This window comes from Onychostoma macrolepis, chromosome 01, assembly GCF_012432095.1.
Source record: "Onychostoma macrolepis isolate SWU-2019 chromosome 01, ASM1243209v1, whole genome shotgun sequence".
NCBI lineage: Eukaryota > Metazoa > Chordata > Actinopteri > Cypriniformes > Cyprinidae > Onychostoma > Onychostoma macrolepis.
Window position 1 is genome coordinate 35,202,459 of NC_081155.1, and position 23,076 is coordinate 35,225,534.

At 36.0% G+C, this 23,076-nt stretch overlaps 1 protein-coding gene across 2 annotated transcripts in view; it reads right to left on the reverse strand.

Annotated features, from left to right (window-relative positions):
- The window catches only part of tusc3 (tumor suppressor candidate 3), an 82,472-nt gene that overhangs the window by 38,861 nt on the left and 20,535 nt on the right, over positions 1–23,076 (reverse strand). For both annotated transcript variants that reach the window (XM_058785785.1, XM_058785790.1), the window contains exons 2-3: positions 9,121–9,290; positions 6,436–6,553 (exon numbers count right to left, since the gene is read on the reverse strand). In XM_058785785.1, the coding sequence (XP_058641768.1) occupies positions 6,436–6,553; positions 9,121–9,290 (288 nt within the window). The remainder of the gene's footprint in view (positions 1–6,435; positions 6,554–9,120; positions 9,291–23,076) is intronic.

A 23,076-nucleotide genomic window follows, 5' to 3' on the forward strand; every position in this document is an offset into this window, starting at 1 on the left:
AGAGAAAGAGACAGAGAGAGAGTTAAAAGCAGACAGCTGAAATTGTCATTTTTTTGACCTCATGCTGTTCCAACTAGGAATGTGCACAAACACTTGAGTACTCCGAAGTGACAGTAATCAATGATGACAAAAGCACCTCATTCTTAATTTGTTATGGTTAGAGCGTCCTTTTTGATGATACCTTGCAGTCCAAATCATAAGCAATTCATGTCAATACTATTTAAGCGATGTTCACTCCAGAATCCCTCCTGGATTTTGCAATTCTGCAATTGCAGAACCCAACAACAACAACAAAAAGCAAGCAAACTGCCTTTAATTAAGACAGTTTGCATTTTTGTTCAATTTCTGTAATTGTTATGCCAAAAACAATAACTTGAGAAGGGGGGAAAGCTATATAAGGTATATAACAGACCGAACAAATTCATCAATATGTGCTCAACTATTCTGCTGTTGTTTGCAGTAAATTCCATTAGTGCATCCTTGTGCATTGGGGACCCGGATCACAATTTCAGTAATTATATTTACAGGTAAATAATTGTACTCTTACCGTCACTAATTACCAGTGTTGGTCAGTAACTAGTTACAGCAATATTACTTTTTGCAGTAGCTAGTAGTGTAACTAATTACTAATATGATTCCAGTAATAATGTTACAGTTACCATCCATTAAAACAGCTTGTTAATTTTGATGCCTCAAGTCCTACTGATTTGAAGTCCAACAATCCAATAATGCCTAGATTTATTTTCATAATTTTCATGACTTGCACAGGCACATGAAGTCACCAGTGCAGCAGGAATATAAAAAACCTTACATTCAGCAGATGAAAATATTGCCATTACATTGATTTTGTCAGGAGAAAAGATGATCTGAACAACGATGTGAAAGTTGTGGCATTACATGGCTTGCCCACCCACATCCCTCTGATCCTGATACAAACTGTATTACTATAATTCAAAATCTTTTAAGAAAACAAAACATTGTCTTATGAACATGTGTGATTTCTTTTGATAAATTACATCATGAAATATAATAGGCTCTATGAATAAATACAACATTTTTATTTTACTTAAACGTCACTATCAGTCAACATTGAGCATTTGTAACGATCCAGTGTGGATTTTGGTAATATTTGGTAATATTCAATAATTATAATAATTCAATAATTAAATAATGGAATATTCATAATTATAACTTCTGTGGGGCATGAAAGAAAAAGTAATGTAACTAGTATTATAACTAATTACTTTTACCAGAAATAAAGCAAATTAATAATATTACTTTTGAAAGGAGTAACTAGTAATGAGTAATAAATTACATTTTTGGAGAAACTAGCCCAACATTGCTAATTAGGTACATCATGATTATTGGTGGGTTTTGCCACAAAACAATCTGGAAAAAGTCCAGTGAAATCCTGGTGTGACTGATTACAGGGCGTAAATACAGGATGTGTTCATTTTTTTCAAAAGCAGGTGGACTGAGTGAAACTCAAATGGAGGCTTTTAGACATTTTATATTTATTTTGAGCTTTTTAACACTTTTGAATATTTTTTTTGGTAAATAACTGTTTTAACTTGACACACAGCCTAAACAACAAGTGTAAGAAGATGAAAGGTTTGAGCTTACAAAATGTCCCAACATTCTAATCTCTATACTCTTAGGGAAAAACATAAAACTGTCACTAGGGTGGTCTCCTTTCAAAAGGTACTAATATGTACCATTTAGTGGTAACAAATATGTATCTTAGGGTACCACCCCAGTGACAGTTTTTTACCTGAAAGTGTAGTTCCAACCCTGTATTTTCTTTCTTCTGTGAAAAACAAGTTATTACATAAAAAAACTGGATAGTAATGTATACTGCCAAGCTCCAAAAAGGGCAAAAAAGCAGCATAAATGTGTCATAAAAGTGATCCATATGATGTGTGCTGTATTAAAAGTTTTTTGAAGCCCCACGGTCATATACACAGTCAAACTTACTTTGTCATGTGCCACCATCTAAAAACATTACCTAAGATGATGTCGATCATACAAAACCAACATAAAACACATATATAAAGGAGTCATTTTAAAATTAATATACTTAAATCTTACAATATGCCTTCAGTCTTAGTCTCACACTAAGCTATTCATTGGGCTAAGAAGGAATATGGTGCATGAGTCATGTGCACTATATAATGATGCTTTTTGGATCTTCACAGTATTTCACCATCCATCTTCAACAAAGAAAAGTGCAGCTTGGAAATTCTGCCTAATATCACTGAGGAAAGATACAATATGGGGTCAAAATTACATGGTGGTGAATAAATGATCTTTTTATTTTTTTCTCAGATTTTACACATTAAGGTGATGGTTCCCTTCAAAGAACACAAGAGAAGGAATCTAGCTAAGTGATATTCATGTAATTACATATAATTTCAATCACGGGGAGCAATCATGTAATCGCTGGTGATGAAATCGTCTTTAAAACACACTGGGGAACGTTATTAACCAGCACCTCTAACACACATCTGTTTATTAGCATACTAATGGACTGACTAATACTGCTGTCCCCATGCTCTGGATGAAAACACATCAAATCAACATTAACCCACATGTCCTCCAAGAAATGGGTTTGGTGCGAGTGAACAGAAGCCGTTGCAGTTTCCCATGATGTTAGGTTGGAGCACGCTAGATTTTACCAAAGCAAAATTATTTTGGACCTCACAACACATAAGGGTAAAACGATATGACATTACCCTCCAGGGTTGAATAATACTGAATAATAAATTACATTAAATGTAAAATATTAAAACACGCCACATATTCCAGGTTTTTCATGAAGCTTAAATTATTTTAATTATTTGATTATCAGCCAAGGGCATCAAACTGTATTTCACAAATCTGCAACTCATAGTTTAGGTTTGTAGTTTTAGCATGCATGAAGCAAAGGAGATTATGCAGGCTTGTTTACCCAGTTTCGGAAGTTTGTATGCATACAAAGTGAAGTGAATAAACAAAATCTTGTTTGACCACCCCTTTATTTGTCTAATGATAAATACCAATACTTTAACAATATCCAAGAGATGCCATTAAACTCCACTAAACTAGTGTACTGTTATGTAGATAATGCATTTATCTACACTTACATTTACAATAACAACTTTGAACTACTAGGCAATAACCTCATCATTACACTATGAGGTATCTGATCTGGTAATGGAAACCCAAAAGAGACAAATTTGTAATGTGGACACAAATCCTAAATTCATTATTATACTAAATGAAGTATAATGTAATCTAAGTTTGAGAAATCAGAAAGCTCATTTTAGTCTTGTCCACTAGACTCTCCCTGAGGGCTTGATGTCTTTATGAGCTGGAGCAATTTGTTTTACTTTAATGCATGAGGTTTTTGATGAACCCAAATGAAAGTGAACACATTGAGGATTGAGAACAACAGAAATAGATGCCAGTAGTGCTAATCTAATTGATGACTTTTACCCCAGATACAGCTCTGTGGGCATCTATAGGCATAAGAGCACGTAAGTTTATGATAAAGCTTCTTTCATAACTCTTTAGTGTGCAAATTGCAGTAGAATATCTATGTATCAGCATGTGCTAAATTAATGTGCATGTTCTGTGTCGTAAAGATTTTCTTCTCTATAATTTGCTTCTGAGGAGTGTGACATTTCATTACATCAAAAATAGACAGGGAGCTATTTTCCATTTGATTGTTCTTGCTGCTTTTTAAAATGTAATTCCTGAAGTTGTCAGACTCTGACAAATTAGAAGTTAAGATCATTTGAGCATGCGTGTGGAAGATCAGATCTGTGCACATCCAGGAGTATGGAACAAAGAGTAAATGTGGTCAGGAATCACTTGTCTTTTCTGAGAAAGGTTTGATTTTATTTAAATAATACACCTTATTTGTAAGGTTATTCTTAATTAATTTCCATTAACAAGGTCTCTACACCTTTTGAACATTTGATTCCATGACTTTTTACAGCTGTGAAGAACAATTTCTAGATACTGAAATATGTTATTTGTGTTGAAATGTTCACTATAATAATTTTGGTAACACTTTAGTATAGGGACCAATTCTCACTATTAACTAGTTGCTTATTAGCATGCCTATTATTTACATTGGCTGTTTATTAGTACTTATAAGCATACTTACAGTATCTCAAAGAAGTGAGTACACCCCTCACATTTTGTAAATATTTTATTATATTTTTTCATGTGACAACACTGAAGAAATGACACTTTGCTACAATGTAAAATAGTGAGTGTACAGCTTGTATAACAGTGTAAATTTGCTGTCCCCTCAAAATAACTCAACACACAGCCATTAAGGTCTAAACCGCTGGCCAATTGGGCCCAATTAGCCATTTTCTCTCCCCGGTGTCATGTGTCTTGTTAGTGTTACAAGGTCTCGGGTGTGAATGGGGAGCAGGTGTGTTAAATTTGGTGTTAATCGCTCTCACTCTCTCATACTGGTCACTGGAAGTTCAACATCGCACCTCATGGCAAAGAACTCTCGGAGGAGCTGAAAAAAAAGTTTCTCTACATAAAGATGGCGTAGGCTATAAGAAGATTGCCAAGACCCTGAAGCTGAGCTGCAGCACAGTGGCCAAGACCATACAGCAGTTTAACAGGACAGGTTCCACTCAGAACAGGCCTCGCCATGGTCCACCAAAGAAGTTGAGTGCACGTGCTCAGCATCATATCCAGAGGTTGAAGGGGTGGGGGGGTGGGGGGTTAGCCTGTCAGTGCTCAGACCATACGCCGCACACTGCATCAAATTGGTCTGCATGGCTGTTGTCCCAGAAGGAAGCCTCTTCTAAAGATGATGCACAAGAAAGCCCGCAAACAGTTTGCTGAAGACAAGCAGACTAAGGACATGGATTACTGGAACCATGTCCTGTGGTTTGATGAGACCAAGATAAACTTATTTGGTTCAGATGGTGTCAAGCGTGTGTGGCGGCAACCAGATGAGGAGTACAAAGACAAGTGTGTGTTGCCTATAGTCAAGCATGGTGGTGGGAGTGTCATGGTCTGGGGCTGCATGAGTGCTGCCAGCACTGGGGAACTACAGTTCATTGAGGGAACCATGAATGTACTGTGTACTGTGACATACTGAAGCAGAGCATGATCCCCTCCCTTCTATTCCAACAAGCTGAGGGTAAAGGTGATGGAGTGGCCACGTCTTCAGACCTAAACCCTATTGAGCATCTGTGGGGCATCCTCAAACGGAAGGTGGAGGAGCGCAATGTCTCTAACATCCACCACCTCCGTAATGTCGTCATGGAGGACTGGAAGAGGACTCCAGTGGCAACCTGTGAAGCTCTGGTGAACTCCATGCTCAAGAGGTTTAAGGCAGTGCTGGAAAATAATGGTTGCCACACAAAATATTGACACTTTGGGCCCAATTTGGACATTGGCTGTGGCCAGTGGCTGTGTGTTGAGTTATTTTGAGGGGACAGCAAATTTACACTGTTATACAAGCTGTACACTCGCTACTTTACATTGTAGCAAAGTGTCATTTCTTCAGTTTTGTCACATGAAAAGATATAATCAAATATTTACAAAAATGTGAGGGGTGTACTTACTTCTGTGAGATAGATAGATAGGTAGGTAGGTTGAATATACACTATCTATCTATCTATCTATCTGTCTATCTATAGTATCTATCTATATCTATCTATCTATCTACAGTATATATCTATCTACAGTATATATCTATCTAAGTATCTATCTATCTATCTATCTATCTATCTATCTATCTATCTATCTATCTATCTACAGTGTCTATCTACAGTGTCTATCTACAGTGTCTATCTACAGTGTCTATCTACAGTGTCTATCTACAGTATCTATCTATAGTATCTATCTATCTACAGTATCTATATATCTACAGTATCTATCTATATCTATCTATCTATCTACAGTATCTATCTACAGTATATATCTATCTATCTTAGTATCTATCTTAGTATCTATCTATCTACAGTATCTATCTACAGTGTCTATCTACAGTCTCTATCTTATTATCTATCTATCTTAGTATCTATCTATCTACAGTATCTATCTATCTATAGTATCTATCCATCCATCCATCGTATCTATCTATTTGTGTGTGTCTGTGTGTGTGTGTGTGTGTGTGTGTGTGTGTCTATATATCTATCTATCTATATCTATATTATATATCTATATATCTATATATCTATATCCTAAATAGCATAGAGATCACTTGCATGGTTTTTTGACACGAATTTTCAAAGTGAATTTAAAACATCTTAATACTTTAAAGGAATCAAGGATAAGCCTTGAAATCACAACTGTAAGGCTCTCTGATATTTCTAGGTTTTCTCTCTGCAGGGCCCTCTGCATGAGGCAAATCGCTAGACAGACTTGACAAATCCATGCGGATGAAATATAAACACAGATGAGTTTAATGTTTACCTGTTGAAAGACGTCAGCGCCCTCATCATAATCCACCACCGTGAAGAACAGTTTATTAGAGAAGGCCGAAGAGTATCGCCAGGAGTTAGCCAGCACCTGATATTCCTCATTAGCTTGCCTGTGAAGAGAGACATTTTCAGAAGCAGAAAGACAGGTTACTCATTAGAAGAAAGTTAGCAAATAAAAAGAATCCGACAAGAAGAACTTCATTACAGGAGTGTCATCTCACTATTACGTATTACAGTGATTGCTGTTTATTCCATACTGGGTGGACAGCACAAAGAGAATGAGAAGGGAAAGAAGAAAGACAACGCAGTTAATTAGATATCTGTTCTTCCGCAGACGCAACAAAGATGTCCAACTGCCAGTTTACGGAAAACGTCACTGTGATATCCACCATAAATAAATAAACAAACAAATGAAATTTAAACATTGACGATGCTGGAACAAGAGCACTCGCATCACTTCAAAGAGCTCTTATTTTTCCCCGTATATTCGTGCAGACAAAACATTTCTTATTTCTATGGGTTGCATGATGCACCTCCAGTACACCACCTTCCATAAAGAACATTCAGATAACCGACACTCACATTTTAGGAAAAACTACAGGGATCCCAATCCTCTCTGGATTATGAGATGATAGACATCCTATGTTCGTAATTGTGACTTATTCATTGTTCAGAAAACAAATCTCGTCCAAATAGTGCTAAGCAAACATGCATTTACGGATTGAAAGTGTCCGATTTAAAGACTTGATAAATGCATCAATAAACTAAATGTACCCATAAACATCAATAAAGCAGGGCACTCTGCAGGTGGTAAAAACAAGTTTAAATATGCATGATTATGCACATTAATGTTTCATGTTATGCTGAGTGTCCATTTTCAAAAAGCAAGGGCTGAGCTGATGTTAACTGATACCACAGTCAAAAGTGCTCTAGAGAGCACAGGCCTTTGGGACTATGGTAAAATGGCATTTCATGAACTCCTTTGGGGAGATGACAAATAGCACAGCACTGACTCTGTATTTGGAACGATTTATTAAAATGAGCATTACGAAATAACTGATATTAAACAAAAAAATGGCACATAATTTGCATGCTGCAGTGCATCTTTACCTCAAAGCTCCCTTACGTCAGCAGTGTGAAGCTTCCTTAATAGCAGCATTTCCTGTCCTCTGCAAATGACATTTAAGACTTTTCCCCCCCATGATATTTAAGATATTTAAAGACTTTTTACAGCTTTCAATTCTGAAAAGTGAATTTATGACATTTTAAAACTTGTAAGGACCCTTGGACAACATGCAGGCAGTGAGTCCGTGAGATTGAACGATTTAAAGCAAGCCAAAATAAAGCTTTATTTATTTTTGGAAATTTGGAAAATATAGTGCTTCACACACCTGAATCATTTGTCAGTATGTTTGATAAGCCCAACATCAACAACAAAAAATATAGAAATTTGCACACTACTGAAACTTGTACCATTAGAAAGTTTAATAGTAACTCAAGTCGATTGGCTGAAATGTTGGCAATAAAATTTTTTAATAATGCAAGTTTGAGTAGTGTGAAAGATAAGACTTCTATGGTAGCTTACTCCTGCCATGGGATAAAAAGTTAATTGCAACTTTTTATATCAAATTCACATCTTGTAAGACTGACATAATTCGGATTTTTTTCTCAGAACTGCGAGGAAAAAAAAGTCCAGTTTTGAGATATAAACTAGCAATTTTTAGCAAAAAAAGTCACAATTACCTTTTTATCCCATGGTGAAAACAAGCTTGCATAGAAACACACACACACACACACACATATAGAATTCAGGGGTCTTGAGATTGTTTTTGGGTGCTCAAAACTGGCACAAGTCACAAAACTATGGTTACAGAAATCTATCTGTATTAGTACAGCTGTAGCGACATTGCTATATATTTAAAGCGACAACTTTTCAGAGAGGGTTTTACCATGCAAACTATCTAACGGCTAAAGATATAGAAAGACTAGCTAACTTCTAGCCAAACAGTCGACTGTGGTTACCCGCACCTACAGTATTCAGGACAAAATGATGTATGAGAAAAGAAAACAATTAATTGGGTATAAGACAGGGAGAGAGATGGAGGGCAAATAAGGAGGAAAAAACGAGAATATACATAAACATGCGATTTGAGTAGACGGCAGATAATTAAAAAAGCATTAGGGGTCACATCGTCGCGATAGGGTGACTGGGCGTCTAAAGGTCGATCTGCTTTAAATTAACTTCCTCTATTTTGGTAGCACACATGACTGTTCCAGTCCGTTATCTTTATTCAATGAAGCTGGCAGATGATGTCTGAGAATTCTGAATAGACTAGTGGGAGTGGTTCACTCTCTGAGGCTTGATATTCAGCTGAGGAACACGACTGTACGAGCACGGAGTCATTTTACCCTACGATTGAAGGATAATGAGGGGAGAGATGGATGTGAGGTGAGTGGATGGAGGCTAAGTAGCTGTCGTGGGATAAATAGATGGGAATGATGTCTGGGGTGGAGGGTGCTTGGGAACAGACAGATGTAGAAGGTTTTCCGGTGGTGCTCTAGGGCAGATCAAATCTTTATCTATGACTGCGTTTACACCTGTTATTATCGTTTTACTTCAGTAAATACAGCATTATACCTGTGGACAGTAACTAAAAGATGAATGTGCTTGTCTCACCTGCAGACAGAACATTGTCTCTGGGGTTGTAGTGCGGTGAACATCACAATGACGGAATAGTTCCGGGGTGGAGCCTTGACGAACCGCCGGAACTTATCCCCGTTCATACGGATCACGGAACGCCGGGAACTCCACTCCATCATTTGCTCCACCTTCTCTGCCAGCATGTTCTAGAAGAAATAAGAAGTTGTGTAGGTTCAGATTTGAAGAATCTTTGTGAGCAAAACACTAAGTTCTCCAAGAAAACAACATTGGGGAAAAAAAACAAAAACATTAGCCATCATGTCCTTCATAAAGCAAACTAACAACAACAACAACAAAAAAACGTATCAATAGTGACTTCAGGTCAGGTTAAGAAGTTGAACTCATCTGTAACTGCAAAAGGCAACATCCAATTTCTTTTTTGTTTACAGTCTGAAAAAGACATTCTGTAAATGTCACCATAAAGATTGCTTGCTGGCGAAAAAACAAACCTGTAGCTAAAGGAAATACCAGACAGCATCCTATAAGTTCAATACATTCTCAGGGCAGGAATTATCTTGCGGCTTATATTAGAACAGTTAACCATTCCTAGCAGGAACACTCTGCACATGAGATGTCATATTCAATAGATTTTAATAGCTTGGTGCAGTGCTGTTAATTAAAAGTAGAACTACAACTTAAACAATAATTAGAAATGGTGTCTTGTCAACTAACAAGACAATAACACTGAATAAAATAAATTTAAATACCAAAGCATTACACTGCCTCTGCTGGTCCTGTAGCTCACTAGATACAGATACAGAGCATCAGGTGTCTAGAAAAATCCTATTTGAAAAACAATTTCAACATAAAAAGTAGAATTTTGCAAGGTGTCATGCATGATTTGTATATTTCCCCAATATTGAAAAGCCTTTTGAACATGAAAAATTAGCAAGTAGACTAAATGTGAAGGCAGAGAGTGAGTATGCACTAATAGTAAGGGCATCCCACATAAAACTGGACCTCAATTTCTACTTTTCATTCCATCATTATACTAAGAACCAGGTCAGAGAACAGGTGTGACATTCTTTACTTCTCTCCTTCTGTTTTCATCTTTGCACACAGGTGTGGAATTTGGGAGAAAAAAATAAATAAAATCAATCGATCAAAGCTCATTTAGGTAACATTTACATTTATGCATTTAGCAGATGCTTAAAAGCGACTTACATTTTTTTTTTTGTATGTTTTTTCCCTGGGAATTGAACCCACAACCTTTTGCAATGCCAACGCAATGCTGTACCACTGAGCCACAGTAACACCTTTTTTATTGCTGGATATTGGAATGATAATTAGAACAATGCTCCGAGTCATTCACAATAACACCACAAACATGTATTAAAAAATAATATTACATATTACACACATTAATCTATGTAACAGTGTAATTAAAATCGCAAGTACCAAATAACACTAATGAACAACATGCATTTTGTAATTAAATTGTGGGAACATTACATTAAAATAGCATTACCTTCTGTAAAGTATATTGATAAAAGTGTATTAAGAGCTAAAAGTATTAAAGCTCAAGATTGTGTACTCAAAAAAAAAACTTGTTAAACCATTTTCATTACTAATTCAATACTGTGATTTAAGTCTTAAATGAACCAGTAATACAATTTCCACTCTTTAGCAGAGATAGAAGACACACCTTATTCAAATACAGCCCCAGCACCCTGTTTCTTCTCTCATTTTCACCTTCTCACTCTTTTTTTCCTTCCTCTCTCTCTTTTCATCAGCAATTCGTCCTTTCATATATTTCTGCTCTGCTTTTTTTCCTGCCAAAGTTGACAATATGTCAGATATTTTGGCTCTGGGCACTCGTTTGTTTAAAAGGATGACCAGAGTTTGTGAGTGCATGTAAACTCAAGGGCACGTTGCATTATTTAGCTGCATTTGTTGCGGACTGGACAAGACTGACAGAAAGAAGGCAAGTGATGGCTCTGTCAGCGAGCACAAATTGAAACATTGCGCGGAGGTCACCCCAGGCTTGACAAGATAGATGTTTGTTAGCATTGGAAAGGAAGCAGACAAAAAAAGAGCTTTGTTTCAAGCTTATGCATGCAGTTCAACCTCTTCTTGCGCCCTTCTCCGTTTTGCTGAAATATGCTACAAAGTAACGCAAGTGGTGGTGTGAGGGGTGGGGGAGTGAGATATAATGTTTGTGTGAGAATATATAGCTTTTAAAACAAACAGAGAAATACTCTTTTCTCAGAGTTGTATGATACTAAAGGCTGTGATACGACAAGCCTAAGAACTAGCGTTAACAAAAGCCAACTATCCTGCAGAGTTTAGCTCCATTTCTAAATAAACACAACTGAATCTGTTAACGTCTTCAAGATTACTAGAAACTCTCAAGGAAGTGTGTTGGGACAGGTTGGAGAAAAACTCACAAAGGAGTAGGATTGAACACCCCTGACCTAGATAAGTATTTCCCAACCCTGTTCCTGGAGAGAGCCACCCACTGTAGTGGAGCGTGGGGCACAACCTAACACTTTTTGACATTCTCAGTTTGTGTAAATCCACATGGGGTTCAGAGAATAATTTTTTGTCTGCATTAATTTCACACTTATCTAGTACAAATATGTCGCTTTGTCTCATAATTACAGTGTATACGTTTTTTCTTTATCTACCTCAAAAGAATTTAAATGTGACAACATGCCCCCTAGGTGGGGTACATTGTAACATCTGAGAAGCACGATGTAACATTACCATATGACAGCTTAAAATGTAAAATCTGATCTAATGGAAAAAAAGAAAGAAAAAAAAAAAAAAAAAAATTATATATATATACACACATAAGACAAACTAAAATATTTTGTCAATAATATAAAATTATTAACCTTTTCAAATAAAATAGTAGTGTTTTTTTTTTTTTTTTAAGAATTAAAAATAAATCTAATTTTGGAGTTTGACAGCGAACACATTGTAACCATGCTGGAGACGGCCCTGATCGCAAGACACATACAGTATAGTCTAGTTCAAAACAATGTGGGCAAATATATATAAAGAAACATTCTGGCCTTCAGAACATCACCGACATACTCCCTTCCTCCACACACTGCTCTCATAGAAAACAAGACACACAAACGAGCCAAAAAGCTTTACATTTCTTCAAATAATAATTTCTGAATATTAAGCATAGATTTTCAGTCTTTATTCTTCTTTATTATTCAGTCTTTGTTTCTTGTGGTTTCTCATTAAAACTCTTAAAAGTAAATAGTGTAAATTATATCGCTATTGTCATATAATAGCATATAGATTAATAATACCGAGGCAAATTGTAAGTTAACGCAGTTTTACAACGTTCAACATCTGCGCAACTGGAATTTAAAACTTGTTATTTAGTGTCTTCTGCTATAGTTAGCGGAGCATTAAAAAAAAACTGATAGCTAAATAACAGATCGGAGATTAAAATAATAGCAGATTTGTCTTATTTTAAATAATTACTAAAAATCGAGCTGAAAAATTTACTTCAGCCAAAAATGTACTTTTACTATGGTACAATACATATTCAGCGATATCGTCAAAAGATTTTTGAACTTTGGCACACATTTTTCTCTATATAGTGTTTATATGGCAACTAGTAAATACCGTATATTTGGTTATGCTAGCAATGTGTGGAAATATTTAAACCATGTGTGTTACAACTAACCCCATGTTAGTTTGTGCCCTGGGCTCCCCTACAGATTTTGGATGTCGCCCTTATCTGACCCATCCATTTCGGTCTAAGAGTCCAACAAGCCAATGAGCTGAATCAGGTGTTTTTGATTAGGAATAGTTTATATTGTTGGTTTCCATGAACAGCGTTGGGAAACGCTAGCCTAGGCCATACAAAAATGGGGGGCTCGTCCAGGTTTCTACAAATACATGGATCCCAATGGAAATTCTGATTAAAAAGTATTTCAGTAAAAATAGTGTTCGTGCTGAGCACACACACACATACATACTGATCTGAACATGTCATTTCTCTTCCTGTCTATTTTGTGAGCTTGTCAGTCTTCTTTAGGGAAATGAGGAAAAAAGGGGTTTCCACCCACAATGTCCAAACAGCTCGGCTGTCAGTTTAACTGTCAATCAGACCGGCATTAATGATGTGCTGTACTGACCACGATGTGAGGGACCAGCCGAGCATAGACGAAAAGAGAGGAACACTGTCCAAACTACAAATGAAACCTTTTTCCTTATGTTTGATTCCACTAATCTCCTTTCTTTCCTTCCTTCATTCTATTCTTCTGGCTTTTATTTCCTTTGACCAAAAGACTACAAAAAAAGACAAAACAAGAACCATATCCTTGTTTCCTAGAATAGAAACAGCCGATGGTGTCTAGAAGGCGTCTAAAAAATAAATCTCACCATTGAGAGCTTTTATTTTAATCATCTCCTGTCTCGCTTTCTCCAGCTCACCTTCAGCAGGTGCTTTGTTTAGGTAATGTGACGGATGTTGTTGACAGCTTGTCCCTAAGGTGGGCCTTGCTGAAGGAGACAAAGCACACTATCTATCCTTGGCACTGTTTGCGTATGTGTGTCTGGTGGAGAGTAGGAATAAAGTATAGACTGTATTCTGAAAGTATTCTTCTAAAAAAAAAAAACACCCTTCTGAGGCATCTTTTTGGATTGATTATCGTAAAAAACTGTATAGCTGGGATCCTTGCAAGCAGATATTTCAGAGAGAATTTAGGAATTCAGAAATATAGACTTTTTATCTAAAATTCAAAGTGATGTGCCGCAGATCTTACACTGCCAAAACTCAAAAAAAATAAATAAATAAATATACCATATCCACAGTGAAGTATTGAGGTGGCAGCACCATGCTGTGGGGCTAGTTTTCATCTGGAGGGACTAGGCATCTCGTTAAATCACAAAGCAAGAATGGATGGTGTGAAATAAAGAGAAATACTTCAAGAGGACCTGTTGCACTTTCCTGCAACATTTCTCTCAGATTTGATTTCAGGGCAAATTAATCTGAAGTTGCATAAAAAAACCCAATGCACTATTTCAAAATAAAACAAAAAGTTTTAGTATGGTGAAAGTTGGCATCTCCGGGCTGGAAAATCTCACCCCTAAAGATAAAAAAAAAAAAACACAAACAAACAAATAGACCATTAAGTATGAAGAGTTCAGAAGTGCTGTCTGAAATTTTCTTCTAAAAATGAGCATTTTTATCAGACTTCTATATTTATGTTCAGTTATTTCACTTTAATTGCATAGAAAAGGACCTATACATTGCCATTAGAGTAAGATTACTGAACCTAAACATAGGAGCCTGATAAAAATGCTAATTTTAGATGAAAATTTCAGACGGGACTTTGAGGCTTTGGCATCTGAACTCTTATATATTGCATACTTTTTACTAGTGGGTGAAGAACATTATAGGCTAGTTCATAAATGTAAGTGATGACAGCAGAATAAAGTGAAATTACATCTTATACCCAAAACTTCTTCGACTGCCAGTAAAATCTGGGATCCAAAATATTCAGAAACTTTGACCTGACCATGTTTTGTTTAAGGGTTTTTTCTTCAATTGCTAATGCGACCTTTTTACACCACAGACTGAATAAAATTAAGCATTGCTTGGTAACGAGTTGACCTAAATTGGTATTATCTAATTGTGTACTTAAATTTAACAGCTGAACAATTTTTGGTTGATTGTAATCCATTACTTTCTATCAAAGTTATCAGATATTATCAATATGAATTTGTTCTGACACAGTTTAACTCTGAGTTCTTGTCATATTTTATTACCATTTTCTAAACTATAGCGAATAAACTGTGATATAATGTGAGAAATGTTGAAGGTTTCTGAATGAATTTTGGTTTGTATATTGCATATTGCATAAATAGGGGTGACAATTTCCATACACACACACACTGAGGTAACACACAAATAAAATAAATAAAAACTGTACAATAAAATTATAATCAATATGCAAATTATTTAAAAAGTGTACCTTGCAATCAATGCACTTTGAATGTCAGTATCAACCAAATGAATTAAAAATACTACAATATCCATTGTAAACCTGATTCATCATTAGTTCTTCTTTACCCTTATAAAAGTCTTAAACAAATCGTTTCTCACCTTGGACACCAACAACAGACAGAAATACAAAGAGACACATACTTCGACAGACACATCCCAAACAGGTCAGAAAGAAGAATTCCTGAGCATGCTCATTTTCAAAGAGCTTTTTTTAGCTGACTGAGTTCTAAGAACACAAACTTGTGGAGAAAATTCTCCGACACCCTGTCGGCATTCTGACACAGGACATTTAGAAAAAGCCACTCACGCCACAACAAAGGCCTTGTGTCCTGACGGGCGGTGTTGCCACAGGACCAGACAAGCTACGGGATTACAGCGAGGCTAATTGTTGCTACTGTGACTTCTTCTATAAGCGCTGTCAAGACGGACTGCTGGAGTGAGATAAGAGGGAGACAATGTGGGGTGTAGACTGAGAAGCTGAGAGAAATAATCTTTAACTGTCACTACCCACACCTGACTCTGATACAAGACTACCCATGATCCTGTTCAGCAGGTAAAGGACACTTACTTTCACAACCACTGACAAAAAAAAGAAAGCAAGTTGGATGTGTCCATCGGTCTGTCGGGGTCCAACAAATTTAATTTACAACATACTAAATCAATAAAAATAAATGTAAAACTAAAGGAATGTGGGAATATGGCATATTAACACTTGTGCGGTGCTGGAAATACTTTACCTAATTTGGTGTCCCCAGTCAGAAATGAATGGCCTTTTAAAAATTGCTTGTCAATCTCTAATTATGGTATATTACATTGGATTCTGGGTTTTTGTCAGCTTGTTTTATTTCAATTTTAGCACAGCTTTTGTCAATGTTTTTGGAACTGACTGGTCATAGGCATCATTGATCTGAGCTTATGCACCTCAATTTTGTGAGTGGAAGAAAACAAAAAACATTATATACAGGTACTTTTATCAGAGTTCACTCAAAAAACTAAGGTGCATAAGCTCAGATCAATGGCCTACAACCAGTCAGTTCCAAAAAGAAATACAAAACCTATGCTAATTGATAGAAAAGTTGATAAAAAAAATAAAAAAATAAATAAAAATAAAAAGTAATCCAATATTTGGTAGCAATATAACGAAGCAATTTTTGTAGGCTGGTCAACTGTGACCAAGAACGCAACAAGGTGGGGAAAAAAAATCCAAAACAAGGACAAAAATTATTAATTTTTTATTAAAAAAAGGCAGAGGTGTTCAATGCACTGTAGCATAAACACTGAGCGAATATACTGCCATTTCATGTGAAAAATTTAAAATATATTTTAAAAAATTACTTAAATAAATGTAATTTGTGACGTTTTTTTTTTTTTTTGTGAGATTCATCCTCCTGCATAAAAAAACTCCCTTAAAATGTAACCATTTCCCCTCTCTGCTTCTCTTTAACTTGATTTATTTTCTAAATAACTCCTTGTTCCTCTCTTTCTCTCTCTGTAGCTCTAGTAGTTTTGTTCGGAGGCCACATACTGCGCTGGGACATCTGTATCCCTGCTGTCATCGAACGAGACCAAGTCTGTCTCATTAATCTCTCTCTCCATTCACAACACTTACCGTCTGCTTTTTTAACCCTCCACACACACTTTGCATGGCATCCATCGCTCCCCAATGCCGCACACACATCCAATACATAATCATCACCTCAGCTCCGCAAGACATGACTCAAAATGTGATTTGTGGTGGTGGTATCAGAATGTGGGCTCATGAATATGCAGAGGATGCAGAACGAACCTGGTGTGAGAGTTTGCCGGGACAGTGGGAAGAGATCTACGTTGAATATCAATGAAGGACCCTTTTTGGGGAAGCAGTTGTTGGAGTTTTGTATAAGTTGCTGATCACAGAACCAATTTGCAGATGCTTTACGATGGTCTCAAATTTGGTGGTGGATCCTGATCATAAAGTATCTAAATTTAGTAGATGAAGGCCACTGAAGACTAACGTGATGAAAGAGTGGCGTAGAGATCCGGAGGCCATTTTCCTTCTCTTTTGTTTCCGCAGCATGAGCGGAGGGAATGAAAAGAGGCTGATCATGGCTTTAGAATTCCCTAGTGAATGAGGGCATTTTCACATTGGCATGGAATGAGTCCACACACCCATAGAGCCGCATGCTTTGAGAGCACACACAGAGAGGAAACAGTGAGGAGAAATGCAATAAGGAAAGAGGAGTACGATCCCATTCCACTTTGACCAAACCAGTGTGACTGAAGATCAAATCTGTGCGATTACAAACACACACACAAAACATACACAGGCACACGGTAGGGTCAAAGGCTAAAATGAAACAATTCAACATGTCGCCTTCACAGAGAGAGCACAACCTCATTTCATTCACAAGGGAAAAGAGAAAAGGAAAAAGCACCTCTCTCCACTGAGATGTTGGAGGACACAATATCTGACATTACCACTCCACTGTCCATCAAAACCCACCCCCAAAAACATCAAGTAAAGCAGACTATTGTTGCAACAACTGATTTATAAAGCTATAATGATATTTATAAAGAAGAAGAAAAATAAATTCACAGGCTTTTGTTGGTTACACAATTTAAAGCAGTGAAAATGCATTACAATGAAACTACTGTTACTGTTAATATCAAATTATATTATGTCCTGTAAACATTATGCCATTATGTTGATTAAAAAAAAAAAAAACTACAAAAGAACTAACCCTACTCTGCTAATAGTTTTGTGGAAACCTAGGTACATTTTTTCCCCAAGATTCTTTAACGAATGGAAAGCTCAAAAGAACAGCATTTATTTGTAGAAATCATAACAATTACAAATGTCCGGCGCCGATAGCCTCGTGGGCAGCGCGTCGACATGTAGCACCGTTGCGCTTCGGGCGTCCCGTGTTCGAGTCCCGGCCCGTGAACCTTTCCCGATCCCGTCCCCCCTCTCTCTCTCCAACTTCGTTTCCTGTCTACTTACTGTCCTATCAAATAAAAGGCAAAAAACGCCAAAAACAAATCTTTACAATTAAAAATGTCATTACTGACACTATTGATCAATGTTATTATTCTTGCTGAATTGGTGAATACAATATTAATTTATTTTAAAAATGGATCTTACTGACCCCAAACTATGGCAAAGTAAATAAAATAAATAGGTCAATATCACTGTAGGGTGCCTTTTGGTGTCCTGTACAAAAATAACTCATTTGCCATGATAACTTAATATAAAAATGACTATGAAAGGGTGTATTATATAAGGCTAAGTTTTTATATTCATAACAAAAGCATTACTTGGCTCTTTAGATACATTTTCTAGATTTTAGATTTTTGTTTTGTTTTGTGTAAGAGGATGCGTGTTATTTTGCTTTGTCCCATGCACTGCTTATTAAATTTGATTGAGAGTAGAATACAGTCAAATCATAAAATATTTTTTTATTGTCCTTGATTAATATTTTGTTCATTTTTTTGTTAAACTCAATTTGAGTGTATTGATCATTTGGTCCTAAAATTATATTTTTATTTAATAAAAAACAGAAGAGTTTGTCCATGTCCCTTGAATGGTTGTCCACCCTGTTGTGTCGGGAAATCCGCCCATTTAAGAAAAGGACATCCCCTTTAGTGACATCAGGACAACATATTTTTTGTCTCTTCAGTGGCGGGAATTTCAACTGCTGAGGTGGTGACTTTTCAATTGACAAATTGTCTTTGTCTGAGTTTGCTTACTTGCTTTTCCTAAACTCAACATGTCCACCCTGTCGGCATAAAATATGCCAGAATTGATTAGAATACAATATTTTCAAAATATGCAAGTTTAAATTTACCAAATTCTCTTCAACACTCAGACTAAATATTTAGCTAGTCACAGTTTGTTGTGAGCTAATATGCTAATCGAAGCTCAAAATGTCTACCCTGTCGGCCACTTAGACTCGACAGAGTGGACATAAACATGACAGGGTGGACTGAATGAAAATGAATGGGGGGGGGGATATATCAATGTGATTGATGTAATTATACTATTTATTATTATTATATTATTTTTTAGAAGTTGAATAAATGTTTCATTTTCATATTTTGTCATAATTGTGTGTTCTGCATTGTGTCCACACCATCATCCAAAGGTCCACCCTGTCATCTTGATATTTTACAATAATATTTTAAATAATAATTAAATCATATCTGTATAATCCAGTGTGTTCAATAGCTAGGTGTGGGGGCAATAACATGCAAACAAAAAAACTGCATCCAAATATCAGTTTTCTCCAAATAAGAAAAAAAATACATGTGTGAATTGTATGAGTTTCTTTAAAAACACATGGTTTACATAAAATCTTTTATGTGTTTATAATTTGAAAGCAAACAAATAACCCTGTTTAGAAAAGGGACATCATACCTTTCAGAAAATATAATTTGCATCTTAATTTTGCAATGAAAACGTATTTAAGAGTAATGTATGTGTCCATGACAGGGTGGACATATTTTATGGATTATGCTTTGAATAATGGCCCATAATTATCTAAAAAAAAAAAAATGTGTGGGAGCTCAGCTAATATGTTTCTATAGTACTTGAGTGTCTACTGTTCATAATATGACAAAGTGAATGGGAAATTAAAACCAAATTTTTTGAGTATTGTGAGGGTTGAAAGGCACTCTATGGTGATATTGACCCAAATAAATAAAAAAAAAATCCAACAATAACTAAATGTTTACATTTTCAACGCTGCAAGTGAAACACCATCATTCATAGTAATGTAAATGCAAGCACCAATGGAACACCATATTTTAAAAATGACCTATTCATAAACCATGAGTAGAGTTGTTATAATATTGTTGAGCGCTACTGAATTTCACAACACAAACTGCTCAGTGTAATAATAACATATTGTTTAGTTATGTTCCTTAAGTAAATGAACACATTAAGGTGCTAACTAAATATTTTATAACATAACTAACTGTAATATGTATTCTTTATTCAAATTACTTTATTTTGTATCATTATTGTATAGCATTAGGTAGACTTCACATAGAATACGCTATGTTTGAGGGAAAGCATTGGGCAAAATGTGGAATACCCAATTAATCAAGATATAATCGACAGATCAATCAATTGCCCAAACAGTTGTTAGTGGCAGCCCTAGAGCAGACATTAGCAAGTTCTCTCCAAACAGTCTCCTTGGAAATGAGGAAATGTAAATGAGTCATTTCATCCATCTTGTGGGGAGTAAATGGGCATCTAGTTCTGTTCTTTGAAAACTTTCATTGCATAAGAACTTGTGTAATGACTAACATTTAGTGGCAGCAGTGCTTTTCAGATTAATGTTGTGCATGTGGTAATTGATATGCCAACCCCAGCTGCACCTGTTAAATACAAAATATAAATAAATAAACAGCAGGGTGTCCTGAATCAATCGGTGTCTTACTTTAGATCACTCCATTAACAGATGTGATTGTGAAATGTTTAATCTATCTCTGTTGATTTCTTTTTCTTATCTAACTGCTTGTGCAGGTTTTACTTTGTTGGTAAAACTTTTTTTTTCCTTCTATATAAACAGACAATCACTTTATTCTGCTACAATCAGGGCTCCAAATAAAATGAATTCCTTGGGAGCCAATGGCTCTGAAAATTAAACGTTTAGAAGACAAATTACTTTTTTTCACTACCAAATTGCATAATCAAAATAGTCCAGATTCTAGATGGCTCAATTTAGATGCTCATTCCAACCTCCGCCCATGTTCATGTTACGTTTTCTGTATAAATTATGAGGATTCACGGTAATGATCCACCTGGAAATATATCGCATTGTGAAAAGTCTTTATAATTTTTTTTTTTTTTTACATCAAACTGTTCCCTAATTGAAGTAGGAATGTAAGGACTCTAAAGCTAAACTGATAGCCAATAACCTCAACTTTCAATAAGGTTTTAGTGTTACGCTAAAAGAAAATACTCTTAAAATTATTGTTGCGAATTATTTTTTAGCACATTTGTGGCCATTTTATAGCCTGAAACCCTGTAAAACCTCATCATCCATCTTCCTGTCTTTTACACTACTTTTAAGAGTTCGCTCTCTCACTTCATAATCTAAACTCCCTGCGAACTATCCTTTATTCTGCTTCCAAAGTCTGATTACAAAGCTTGAAGAAAAACTGGACGTGGTGCTATTTCATATCAGGATCAAACTCATTATGCTTTAGCCCTTTGGCAGTCCCAGACATAGTGGATGATATAATACTTCTCCTGTGCGCCCCGATCTTGGCTTTCATGGGTGAAGGAGCTTATCGAGGATCTGCAAACCTTGGTTCAATTTGCTCTTCACAATGTAAGCATAAACTCTGACATGATCCGGTAAAAGCACAGCAGTTCTGATCTTACAGAAATCTGGGTAATATTAGTTTGGCTGCTATATATTTCAGCCCGATGAGTGTGTCTATTAGGCGTGCGCGGTATAAGCAGTATACCGCAGTAAACAGTAAACACATACATCACAATATTGCTACTTTTCCTTCAAATCCAATCCAAAATGCTATTTATTTAATGATGGTGTCTATTTTTTAGAATTTAGTAACTCGAATGCCAAAAATCTTTCATTGTATGTGCACTAATATGGACACGCATATTAGAAAAAGTCACTGTTAAAAACATTATATCATACTGATTTGATGCTCAGTTATTATCAATTATTAGTTATATTACACAGTTTTTGCTGCATAATATTCTTTAAGGATTCTTTGATGCACAGAAATTTCAAAATAAAAGCATTTTTTAAAAAAAATGAGAAATCTTTTTTAAACATCATAAAAATCCATTCAAAGCATCAATTTAAAGCATCCTTGAATGAAAGTCTTAATTCCTTTTTTAATTTTTTATTTCCCTTATCCCAAATGTTCAATGGTAGTGTTTTAAAGGTACCATAGAATGGAAAACTGTATTTACCTTGGCATAGTTGAATGATAAGAGTTCTGTACATGGAAATGACATACCATGAGCCTCAAACATCATTTTTTCCTCCTTCTTATGTAAATCTCATGAATAAAAAAAAAAGACTACTGAAAAATAGGCAAATCAGAACATAACACCGACTGTGACTTAACAGTCGGGATCACTAATAGTTACGCCCCCAACATTTGCATATACCCGCCCATGTTCTAGGCCAGCCGCCAGCCGAACCATCAGAAGTTCTGCAGGTATTGTGAAGAAACAAGTGAGGACAACAGCGAAAATGGCAGATCATGGAAATAAGTGTTATGTTCCAGGCTGTGCAGGGGATGTGATGTGCAGGGATGGGTTGGTGTCTATATTCAGATAGGCACGGAAAGCAAATTATGCGTTCTAATAAAATAATGCGAGCTACTAAAGGGACATGGTTAGTTCCTTGCTGTTACATTACAGTACAAAAGATTTCACTTACCACATACACAGAGTTAGGTCTGATCTTGTAAAATGTGTGGTAAGTAGCCTACTGCCGCTCCATAGTATAAACAGAGTTTGTGCGAACGCGAATCTTGAAAGTAAAAAGTGATCGTGCATTTGAAAGCAGTTTCAGTGCCCCGCATATTAATAGCGGCTCCCTGATGCCCGCATTTTATATACAGTATAATTACACGACGATATAACTGCGAGAGAAAGTATTGAAATATATATTTTCCTCCCTGTGTTTCCTTCCTGCTGTGAGCTACTGAAATGAGCCGCACTGTGAAACAGCCAATCAGAGCAGAGCTCCACATTATTATTCATGACCCTTCCAAATAAGCCAATAACAGACCATTTCATTCTAGGGCGAAATCCTGGGGTTGTAAATGCACATGTAAAACCGCTTCTGGATAATTTTTGCCCTTACCTAAGCCACATACTTTCTATGTCGATATCAGAGAACAATTTAAAATATTGTATCAATGCATTCTATGGCACCTTTAAGGCGTCCACAAAAATATTAAGGAGCAACTGTTTTCAATATTAA